This window comes from Aplysia californica, unplaced genomic scaffold, assembly GCF_000002075.1.
Source record: "Aplysia californica isolate F4 #8 unplaced genomic scaffold, AplCal3.0 scaffold00186, whole genome shotgun sequence".
Lineage (NCBI taxonomy): Eukaryota > Metazoa > Mollusca > Gastropoda > Aplysiida > Aplysiidae > Aplysia > Aplysia californica.
The window spans coordinates 343,590-356,014 of record NW_004797456.1 but is presented as its reverse complement, the minus strand read 5'-3'; the positions used below and the strand labels follow the sequence as shown (position 1 = coordinate 356,014).

The window sequence follows — 12,425 nt, the reverse complement described above, 5'->3', positions numbered from 1 at the left end:
GAGCAGGAAAGGAGGCGAAAGGAGACAATTTTAGAGAAGAAAAATTTTCGGTCGCTACCCGGATTCGAACCCGGGACCTTTGAATGAGAGGCCAACACCTTAACCTCTAGGCCACGAGAGCCCCCAGTTTTAAGTTTAATTGATGGGTGGGGACGGTAACGGTAATAGATTACGGCGAAGGAATTTGCAACACGACTCAAAGATTAGAAACCAAAGTGGTGTGTTTGTGTTCTTTTGATCTTCCCTAACAGAAGGTCGCTGAAGAGCAGTTGTTAACTAGATTTTGACCCGAACCCCCCGACCCCCCCAACCAAAAAAACAAAAAACAAAAACAAAAACAAAAACAACCTGAGCTTCACAGTCCTTTACCTTTTTAAAAGTTTAACAGGCCTGTCTTTTAACCCAGATTGGTAATAAAAGAGTACAACCCATGTTTTTACGTCCATCTACTTTATATCCATTATTGTATTTCTTTGGTTCTTACATTTGTCACATATATGACTGGAGATACTTTCCTAAGCAAGTACCCTCTCGGACTCGCAACCGTAAGGTCGTGAGTTCGAATCCCGTCAAGGGCCTGACGTTGTGTCCTTGGGAAAGGCACTTTACACGGATTTTCCTCACTTCACCCAGGTGGGAATGGGTACCCGGCTATAGACAGCGAAAGATCTCGTCAGTTTGTTAGTGTTTGAGCGCTTAATCAGCTGCTTGCACTGTATGCTTCCCGGGAAGCTGAGAATGTTTCGGAGTGTTATATGGTCTGCTGGGGTAATAATATAGTGTACAGCGCATAGAGCCTGCTGTTGAGCGGGGATATGCGTTATACAAATGCTATTTATTATTACCCACTGACCACGGATGTACATGGCTGCTTTTTTCTTTAATGGCTATGAAAAGGTTTTCAACACAGTCCTGGTTTAGCATGTTGCTAAACAACACCCTTTCAGTTTCCTTTACCAGAATCAAAAGGGCTTGAATTATTTGTATTTGAATGTGGGATGAAGTTGGTTTGAGTTTGATACAATGCTCGTAAATTGCAGATGACTTGTTTGTATTTGTAGTAAAGCATTGAAGAAACTGTCAAACCTGCCAAGAAAAGGAATGTGGCCATATGTGCTCAGGCAGAACCACATTTAGATCTACTTGACAAAGAAATGCCATCCCAGTAGCAACTTAATTGTGGCTCAGAACATGAGCTACAAAAGCTGCAAAAACAGCATCTTTCAAGTTATAGAATAATACTATTTGTGAAGAATAATGTGATAATTTAATCAACACAATATTATGAGTGGCATAGAACTATAACATCAACAACAGACACACAGGCATCACATTCACTTGACAACGAAGTTATAAATTAAAGATCTAGTGACCATTAAGAAAAGAAATGGTTCAGTTTTTCTTCCTGTCAATTTTATGCTTTTCTCTAATTAATATTAGGTCTACTTTATTGAAGGGGTCTCATAATCATAGTCATAGAGTCTAAGTATTATTGTTCATTTTACTGTTGTTCATTCTTTGATGTACTAATAATAATTATAACCTAAGGCATTCCAGAATCCATGGATTTAACAGCTTACCCCAGTTAGCCTTTCCTGTGACATGCATTCTAAATGTGCATCGCTTTGTTCTATTTTGATTTCCCAATGAAATTCAAATTTTTTAAATGTAGGCCTCGGCAGCTGTATAAGTTAGTATAGGCGCCTGTGTTAACAAACACAATGTGATGAGGTTTCGTTTATATTATTCTTTATACTATATACAAATACTTTAACAATATAGCTTATTCTTGGCTAGATAAATAACCAAGATTTAAAAATAATAATTTTACTTGTGAAAATTATGTTTGAGATTGAGGAATTTCCACATTGTAAAAGAGCATGAGCCTTTCGTTAGCATTTTCCGAAATGGCCGCCCCCTGAACTCGACTAGATCCAGTCCCCATGTATGAATCAAGTTGCAAGTGATAGGCCCAGTGTGTCTCCGCCACAGTCAAGTAGTCAAGAGTCGCTCTTCGGTCATTCGCCCACCAGGCCACCACTAGATCTAGATCTAGATCTAGACATCTAGATCTAGATCTAGTCTAGATTCTAGATCTAGATCTAGAATCTAAATCTAGACCGAACTGCACACTCTTGGCTGGGTGCACAACAAAATGTAGATCTAGATCTAAATACGTTTATTCATTAAATACTCTTTCTCTCTCTCTCTCTCTCTCTCTCTCTCTCTCTCTCTCTCTCTCTCTCTAGGCTAAAATAATTATAGTAACACAAGATAAATCCAATCACTACCCGAGATGATAAGTAAGTAGGCCTAGCAGCCTTGCATTATAACCAATGTAAACTACCGCTCGCTCAGCGAGCCAATCACAATCCAACATTTTTGGGGTTCACCTAGACACCATGACTACGTAGACCCCAATCAGGGAGTACGTAGACACTTCCATAAAACAAAACAATCCTCTGACGTCATTTTTTGCAGTTTTGTCTTTCTTAGATTTATTGTGTTTTTTAATTCATCCCAGAAATAAATATTAACAATAATATTATTATTTTCACAAATATGCTTTAATTATCTGTAAACAAGTGCTGTTTGAGCAAAAAGCTTTTAATTCAGAATTTGTTTTTGGTGAAATCATTAGTGAAGTGTGCTGACAAAATGAGTTACTTCTCGGATTCAAGCCTTTGGAAATAGAAACATTATGCTCATAAGTGAAGTTTTAGAATTTATAAGAATGAAATAATAAGAGGCAAGTTATACATAAAAAAAAGAAGAGCATCAATAGAGGGTCTACTAATTTGACCTTGGTGTTGAGTTTTTGCCAACATCTCCATTTGTGGATTGCGAGAAGTAACTCATTTTGTCAGCTCGCCTCACATTGTTTTTCGCATGACGGCACATATATTTTATTATTTCTCTTTTGTGGTGTTTGGTTAGGCGTTTCGCTATCACGCGCATGAGATCCGAGTTCGATTACTGAATGGGGCGATTTTTTTTATTGATTATCTCGGTCTTTCTGCAGGGATGCTGTGTCCTTCCTCGGTCCCGGATGGCTCCAATAGGCAGGGTTTGAAGCCGGCCTCCTAAATGATCTAAAATGTGTCGATAGGGGTGTAAAAACACTTACAATATCCTCGTCACATATCTAATTTTTACTTACCTGGCAGAGCCCTCCAGAAGAAAAGCGAGGCTGTAAAGAGACACTGCGAAGTACGGCAACACTCCCAGCATTTTTTGGTGGCATGGTGACATACACATAGGGACCTACAAATAGAGATTCAAGAGAAACACTGCCTTTACTGACCTTGTTTAGTAGGGAAATAATGGGTTGCAACTGTAAGTACAGTTCATAAATACAATAAATAATCAAGTTACCGAACACTCACATTCCCAATCGGTGTCTGTGGTGTAGTATTCTGCACTTCGTCACTACACCCAGAAGGTCTTTCTTCTGGTACGTTGTATCCCTCTCAGCCCCTGACTGGCAAGGTCAAAGCCCGACCCCAAAATGATCTAAATCATGTTGAAGGGAACATAAAACACCTACATAAAATATAGCAGCAAAAAGACAACTAACAAAGTAGCAATGATTGGTCGCCCCTGTGTACCGTTCCTTAAAAATAAAAAGGTATGGTCATACGGTCTCGCTCAAGAAACCATCCCGAAATCCCCCGTTCGACCGTCGTGTTATCAACATGCTTAGCAGTATTGTGAGCCTGAACTTACTATCCACTCGGTCACAGGGATACAGGGATCCCCGTACAGAGAGGTATGCATAGACCCTTAAAAGTGTACGTACACATTTCGATTTTATCGAATTTGAAAGCTTTCTTTTCACGGTACGAGAAGAATCGTGATATCAGTTTTCTCCATTGAGAAAAACTCAGCTGTAAAAAAAAAAAAAAGAATCGAAATAACGAAGACAATTGAAGATCATATTTTTACACATCTATTGACTGGAGGACACAACAACTTCAACAGAGCACTAACACTCAGCAAAGTTGATCTAACCTGTATAATGGGAATCTGATCCGCGACTCTTCTTTATACTTCCCGTCGTTTGAAAACCGGGAGGCGTAGACATCTGTACTAGTCGGTTTGACTTCCCTGATGTCACTCTTGACGAGCGCCACCGGAAGGCACCCTTGTGCTCCTCATCATGCCCAGTGGGATGCGTCCAGGAATTGGCTTCATGCCCGGCACGTACGTTATACCACAGGCAATTGCTTGAATCGAAGTCGCAGTCTTGGAGCGTGAAGCGGCCTTCAAAAGGAACGATTTCTGTTCAGGGATAAAAGAGTAATAGAATAAAAGACCGTCTGCAATCGTCAGAGAGATCCAATGAGTTGGGGCTTATCCCGGTTTCTTTAACGTGCCGAAGAACAGATAACTCAAGAATAAAACTGCCGTATGTGCATATCTGTCTGCCCCGCTCAATATCAGTCGTAAGACGCACTGCACTATTATCAGCTACAAAGCTCGAAAGGCAAAAATGTGACTTTTCATGAAATGTTTGTGTATTGGATATATTGGAAGTTTGATGTCTTCTGCTTCATTTAAGATAAAAAGAACCCAACTATAATCAACTATAAATATTTTATTTTGATTTATTTCGGAGGTGTGGGTGTGGTTTGTTGTGGGCTTGGGTGACGAGGTAAAGGAATTTGGAGCTTCCTAGTGTGTAGCTATGAGATTATTTTTGGAGCCATTAATTCATGGCCACCTTTGCTTCAACCAAAGATTCTCCACTAGTGGAAATCTTAGCTCCAACGTTCTTCATCCGCAACTATTTTTGATTTTGACCCCTTTTCGAGCATGACTGGTCTGAAATCTAAACAACTCTGATTGGTAAAACGGAGTAAAAAAGGTAACTTCTAGCTCACTTCAAGCTAATTTACGTAAACAGCTGACTGTGAGGGCGTGGCCTGCTAGCTGCTATCGTCTGATGATCTTTTAGTTTTACACATGGATTGACTTTAAAAATTCGTTTTTATTGTGTTTTAGGGCTTTTAAAAGATTAATTAACCTTCTTCTAGATCTCTCAGAGCGGACTCCTTACCAAGAGGTCACCGAAACGGTCAATGTGCATATGTGAGTTGGTGTGTTTGCATGTGTATGTATATGTGTTTGCGCGCGCGCGCGCGCGCGCGCGCGCGTGTGTGTGTGTGTGTGTGTGTGTGTGTGTGTGTGTGTGTGTGTGTGTGTGTGTGTGTGTGTATTTGTGTGTGTTCTCTCGTTTGTTTATGGTGCTATTGCAAACGACGATTAATCAGGTAGCGCATACACGGCACGTGAGCCGACTCGCGGCCTTCGGAGCGCGTGGTTTCAGTGAAATGGGGGGTAATTCAGATATCTGTTTCTATCCTCTTTTGCTATAAATCACCAAATGCTGAACGCTTTGAAAAAGTTCAGATTTTCTTCGTTATAATACTGTAAGTTGTTTGTATATCCGGGTACATGTATTTGGAGCTTGAGAATATCCGTGGAAAGGGAAACCCTTCGCGGTCGGATGCGAGGTCCCCCGGTTCAAACTTGACACCCATGCATTCGAATGGTTTGCAGAAAGATTGACAATTTAATACCGTCTTTTCATTGGCGGAGAACTATACAGCTTTGAGCGTGGTTTCCCGTGGTTATTATTTTTGGCCTTTGGCGTTTAGATAGAAATCCTTGAAAAAAAACGCGTCTAAGTTTTCCAAGATTATTTTTAACACCGGCTAAAAAGGGTTCCAATAAAAAGAACAGTTCTCTTTCTATTAGAATAATGTCATCGGCTTGAAATTATTTTGCATGAATCCTTCTGCGAAACTACCTGGAGCAATCAGATATCATTCAGTGCCAGATCTGCGACAGACACTGGCGATCATAATTTTCCATTCATTCCTTTGCTCGGATGCTCTCAGAAAAGCTACGTTTCCCTGATCTTTCCCTGTTACCCATTTATTTAGGTTCCCTAAGTATGTTGTTCTGGGCCTACCCCTGCCTCGCTTGCCCTCAATTTTGCCAGTGAGAGCTAGATGTTCAAGACCCTTATGTCTATTCAGGTGTCCCAAAAACTGCATTTGTCGTTTCCTGATTGTTTTTAACATTGAGCGTCCCACGTGGGCTTCATCAAGCACTACCTCATTTGATTTCTTTTCCTTCCACGATACTCTTAGCAGTCTCCTAAGAAACCACATTTCTGTTGCCTCTATTTTATTTTCACTGTCTTTAGTGATTGTCCAGCATTCACAGTCATATAAAAGGGTTGACCAAACATAGCATTTCAGGACTTTCATTTTGGTGTTCATTGATATGTTTCTATTTTTCAGGATTGGGCTCATTTTATTGAAACTAGCCTTAGCCATTGCAGTTCTCCTTTTTATTTCTGCGGAAGAAAGAGCACCCAGTATACTACAGTATTGAGCTGCCTCGCTCGCCGCAAAGGCTGGTGCGACGCCTGCCGAGACAACGCTCGGTGTTTTTATTGAAATAACGACAGATCATCGTGTTTGAGCCAATAAGATATTGATTTGTGATGATCTCACAGTCTTGAAAAATATCAGGCTTCATTTCTATGTTATAGTGATTGTACTCTTTTAATGTAGAAATGTTTTGTGCTCTACGTACTCTTTTACTATATGTCAAACATGGGGTTGCAGCCAGTTAACGACTTTAGCAATATTTTATTATTATGTTAGGTTGAAAACAGCTGCCATTCTCTTAAACATTGACTGAGAGTTAGAAGTATGGTACCAACATTTTCAGGAGACACAGGCCTCTCATATGAAACAGATGAATTTGACATACAGCTACTTTGAAAGTTTAGTGTCTGGTACCTAGTGTAAGGCTAATATTTTGTTGCATTTGACGTGAAGTCCATTCTCGTGAAAATTCTGTTTGGTCCATAAGTTTTTCTCTGTGAACGAAGTTTTCTACCTCTGTATGATGCCTTGGGGTGGCATAGCCAAGATAAATGCTAAATTTCAAGTCTCTATCTCAATTCTAAGACCCCCATTGCTATGGAAACATGTTGCTCAACTTCGGAGGCCATTTTTTCCTTTTCGTGTTTCCTGACCTCGCACAATTAAAAATTCTGTATTTTCGTCAAATATGGTCATATTTACATCATTCTTGTTTTACATTGTAGGAAAAAGGTGGTAGATTTTGGAAATAATGTTAAGTCAGTTTTGAGGTTTCCTTCATATGACTGATATTGACCGGGGCGGACACATATGTGCAGGTAAAGTAAAGTAAGCATGCATCTGAGGAATAGATAGATAGATAGATAGATAGATAGATAGATAGATAGATAGATAGATAGATAAAATAACAGAGAGTGAATAGAAGAGCGAGTGCCTATAGATATTCGAAACTTGGAGAGGGCAAGGCTCTTCCCTAAAAGAAGGCTTCAAAGACAAGAGAGGACAGAAATATAGAAGACTCAAAGGCACGCCTACATTTTGGGATATAGTAAACAGAAACTCTGGCATTATTTCCCGTCGACACTAATATACTAAAATATGGCCTCTAAGGTAGGACTACTGGATCCAAAGCAGCACGTTTTTGTTTTTTGTACTTGTAGTAAACATTTTGCCACACTCACAACACACGTTAAGTTTTCTATGTTATGTGCCGAAGATAAGAGGTATTACTAGACAGAATGTAACAGATACAGTAAAGGGGGGGGGGGGGGGAGGGAGATGAGGACGAGAGATGTTTGATAGGAAAAAAAGAGTAAACCACACCAGAGCACCCACCAACCATCCACAATCACGAGCTTGAAAAGCAAAACAAATAGGCCTATGTGTGCCATTGTGGGGACAACAGGCTAATCTCCAAATAATGAAAATAAAAAAAATTGAAATTTTCCTCCCCTTTCCCCTGTCCTTTTTCTTCTGCGTAATATTAAGTTTAGAGATCTCAGATTTTCTTGTCCTCCTCCAATAGTAGTGGTCCAAGTCAATAGAGAATCATGAAACAACAACAAAAAACAAAACAAAAAACAAGACAAGATCTCAAGTTTGAAACTCTCTTATGGAGATCAAAACATTAAAAATTTATCGGTACAGAACCACAGCTAAGATTGCGGAGGACTCCATAATATATAACTATTCCACTTGTTCAGAATTAAGCGCTACATTTGACACGATGGATTGTATCCTGTCTATGGCAGCTTCACGAAAGCTACTAAAATATTTTCTAAGGTCGGGAAGTACATTGCACGCTCAGACTCAGCCCCGAGGGATTTTTACAATAGGAGATTTTCGTGCTCTGTCCCAAATCATTGACACATCATTCATTCTCTGTCTATCGTCAAGTGCCCATTTGCAACTGAAGGGACCGAGGTAAATGGGGCAAATTGCGGTGCCCTTCGGGCACAACCCTAAGTGATATCGTTAGTGGTACCTATGTGGTTCCATGAACACGCTAAGAACATTATCCTTTTGGAGTTGATGTTGGCTTTGATGCTACTCTAATGAGTTGACTAAGTTGAAAGGTATGAGCTCCCAAAAGGGAAAGTATATACTGGAAACAATGCTTATAATACGGCAAAAGTCATAATTTGATCCTAATTTGTAGAAAGATGATACATCTATACCATAGCCGAACACGATACTAACACACGGTGCATTTACGGTATCGTACTTCTAAAGAAAAGTGAATCGGAAAAGGGAGCGTACCCAAAAGGAAATGTGTATTCTTGATACACTGTATGTACGCCAACAGACCGATTAAGATGTAAATTATATTCACAAAGGTAAACATATTATTTTCCATCGTTCTACGGAAAAAATTCTAAACAGCGGGAGCTTCGCCCATGTCTGATAGGACCGAGCAAAGAAGGCGGAGAACCTTGAAAACCCTCCCCCCTTATTAAAAAACATGCAAGTTCAAGAAAACTTTGTTAGAAGATTCGCGCCAGGGACATCCATACCATGGCCGAACATGATACCAACCAAGCAAACATGGCAGCCACCCATAAGCGTACCAGTCGCGCTTGGAGTCCAAGAATCTCCATTGAACCACCTCTGGGATCTATCTTGGGCACATAGAAAAAGAAACAGGGACTGTAAGTAACCATGTTGTGCATCCCCCGTATTCTCCATCTCTGGGCCAGCTCTTTGTGTTGGCGTCTCTGGCATTCTATAAAGGAGTGTCTATGAATGTCGAGCACTAAAGAAAGTTACTTAATAATTTCTTTTTAAAAGTGTGTCACTATTGAGCAAGCCGGTCGGACTGTATTAGTTCAATTATTGTTCCTAATATGGAAACCCCTTCCCACCTAATATCTTGCTACAGTTTTAAAAGAGGATTTGTGGGCCTCTATCTGTCTTGTCTTGAACGGGTTTCACATCAGCCTAAATGCCAAATTAGAGAAGCCGTATGTGTTCGCAATGTAGTGACATTTCCTTAGCCAGACAGCGAAACGCCGACACGCCTCGTTTATGTAATCAGCGTGTGGCTGCCTCTTCGACAAAGACTTTAGATTGTGTTGCCCTCCCGCCCCCTCTTTTGGCTTTAAAGAAGACGATATCGTATTTTTCTTATCGTACTATCTGTCTTATGTCTTCAATTTTTCTTTTAAAGTCTAGTTTTAAAAACTTTGAATAAAGAGTGGCACATTGACACGATAAATGTCATTTAGAGCTGGAAAAAAGCGAGAAGAACTGATATATACAACAGAGGAAATTAACAGAAGAACATTTTTCAAATGGCACCCTCCAAAAATCTACTTACCCTTTTTATGTGTTTTGTTTTTTAAATTCTTACACTGTCAATAAAAGTTTGTTGACTTGAGAGGTAAGAGAAAAGAAACTGTTTCTGTTGTAAAATGTGTTGATTAAATATTTAAAGTAGCTCTTAGCAGCCTCTGAAAATAGATTTCAGTCTTTTGACGGTTTCAGAACTTCTGCTAATCACCCGTTCCTCATCTTTGTAGAGGAGAGTAGGAGGAAGAGCTGGCTACAGCGTAATATTCAGGGAGAAATTGGGATTAAAGGATGATGTGGGTTAAAAAAAAGATGGAAGCTCCTTAATTGCGCGGCATACGCAAGGATTTCCATTTGTCTGCGGAGCAATCACTCTCTTTCCTCTTTCTAACTCTCTGTTTGTGTCTGGTCCTCTTTCTGTTTCTCTAGCTCTATTTCTTTCACATTCTCTTTCCACCTTTTTTAACGAGTTCCTTTTATACACCCACTCGCTGTGGAAAACTCTCCAATAACTCGCTACCGCAGAATAACACTGTTCTATCTCGGAATCTGTGATTTTTTTTTGGGGGGGGGGGGGCAGGGGGGGGGGCAGGGGAGGGGAGCTTTGGGGCACCCCACCCCCCTGTACCCCCTAAGCATCATTTATAAAAACTGGAACTCCTAGGTATCCCTCTTTATTTCTGAAGAAACAAACACATGCCAATTTTGTTCCTCACTTCTGTCGAGAGATATAAATTGGAACACTTTAAACTAAATATCTCTTAAGTGAATGTTGCTGAAATAAAACCTTGTCATTCTTAAGTCTCGAAATAGAATACTTTGAAAATAGTTAATTACAGGTTCCATCATGTCACAGCACTTCCTCCCTACCCCCACTCCTACCACCCTCATGAACACAAACAACAAACTCGCTATGACAAATACAAATTTGTCCTCACATGCAGACGCATATACAAGCACACATTCAATTAAGGGTCTTAACAAGAAAAACAGAAAGCTCAAAGGAGTGAACAAAAATAATAATATATAGAGAGATAAATAATAGATAGATAGATAGATAGATAGATAGATAGATAGATAGATAGATAGATAGATAGAAAGATAGATAAATTGATAGATTAAAAAAAAAAAGAAATAAAGCAAGAATAATATAGTTAGATAGCTCGCTTAAAATGAGAGAGAGAGAGAGAGCTAAAGAGAGAGAGAGAGAGAGAGAGAGAGAGAGAGAGAGAGAGAGAGAATGAAAGAGATAGAGAGATATAGAAAAAGAGAGGGGGAGAGAGAGGAACAGAGAGATAGAGATTGACAGATAGATAGATAGATAGATAAATAGATAGATAGATGGATAGATAGAGTGAGATAGATAGAGAGAGAGAGAGAAAGAGAGAGAGAGAGAGAGAGAGAGAGAGAGAGAGAGAGAGAGAGAGAGAGAGAGAGAGATTGGGCCGTAATCAGAACGAGAGCGAACCAGAGATAAAAGTTAAGGACGGACATTGCAGGATTCGCCCAATTAAAAGATGCTCCCATATCCAAATGCAATAGCAGCAAAAAGTTGCACGTCCGCTGAAGCCGTCATTTAAAAAAAAACATTATGAAGAACGTAGTTATGGGTAGGGGTGGGTTGGGGATGTTCATTAAATTTAAAAACGTGTGAAAGAAAGAATTCATTAGAGAAACACTGCTATTCTGCGGATATACGTTGATTCCGAAAAGGTAGAGAATCAAAGAACAGAAAACGTGGGAGTTAATACCGATATATGTTTCATAGAAAAGAAAGAACACAAAAGACAAACATTACTATTCAGTGGATATTTGTTGATATCGGAAAAGAACACAATGAAAGAAGAAAAGAAAACGTAAAATGTTCAGTTTATCTAAATACACGTTCAACTTTTATTGCTCTAAGAATGCCCCAAACTACAAGACTTATGACGGCGTCTTGTTCCCCCCGTCCCTACCACAGACAACACCCGATACATGTATAATATGTACTACAGCAACTCACAGCTTTTGAAGGTCTCCCTCTTTTAAACATGCCATTCGGCCGAAGGGCAGATATTAAAAAAGCTACTAGATTCGTTTTTAAATTCAGTTTTTGTAAGAATAGTACAGGAATTTGCAACTCAATTCGGTCACATAGGAGCAGAAAATAGAGGTGCTAGTAAAGCGTGAAATACAAAGAAAAGAAGGAGAAGAGATGATGAGGATAGATGTTTCATATAAATGAAGAAGCAGACCACACACTCAGCGCCCGTCAACCATCCTCGGTTACTTGATAAACAACATCTTATTGCCCGACTCAAATCGCAGATGACTCCATCAATAGCTTATGCGTGACCAACAAGGCCCAGCTGCTGAGGCTGAGGAGCTAACGCTTTGATCTTAGTTCTTCGATCTCTGTAAACCACGACAGAGCCAACAAATATAGATACAGCTAGAATATATATTTAATACAATATTATATTAAAGGAGCTCCCACCAACAAAAATTACAAGACGTGACTTTTGCCTTAACCACGAGGAGAACATAGAAAAACCGTGATCTCTACGCCCAAATAAATGACAATTAACTACTATTTGTCATCTCTTATGTCGGACGATGGATTTTCCAGTATCGATTGTTGCTATTCCTGAAAAGGCTAAATCCAGTACAAACCAAAGTTTAGAAAGAAGTGAACTTCTAGGTTAAAAGATTATTGGATCATACGCGGCACTGACAACATTGGGGGTGGGG

At 39.7% G+C, this 12,425-nt stretch overlaps 1 protein-coding gene across 1 annotated transcript in view; it reads right to left on the bottom strand.

Annotated features, from left to right (window-relative positions):
• Positions 1-12,425, bottom strand: part of LOC101851409 (ALK tyrosine kinase receptor) — a gene marked incomplete in the record, with an annotated part of 269,826 nt that overhangs the window by 37,984 nt on the left and 219,417 nt on the right. Inside the window, 2 exon segments of the mRNA XM_035969815.1 lie at positions 3,161-3,264; positions 4,012-4,281. Of these exon segments, the coding sequence (XP_035825708.1) occupies positions 3,161-3,264; positions 4,012-4,281 (374 nt within the window).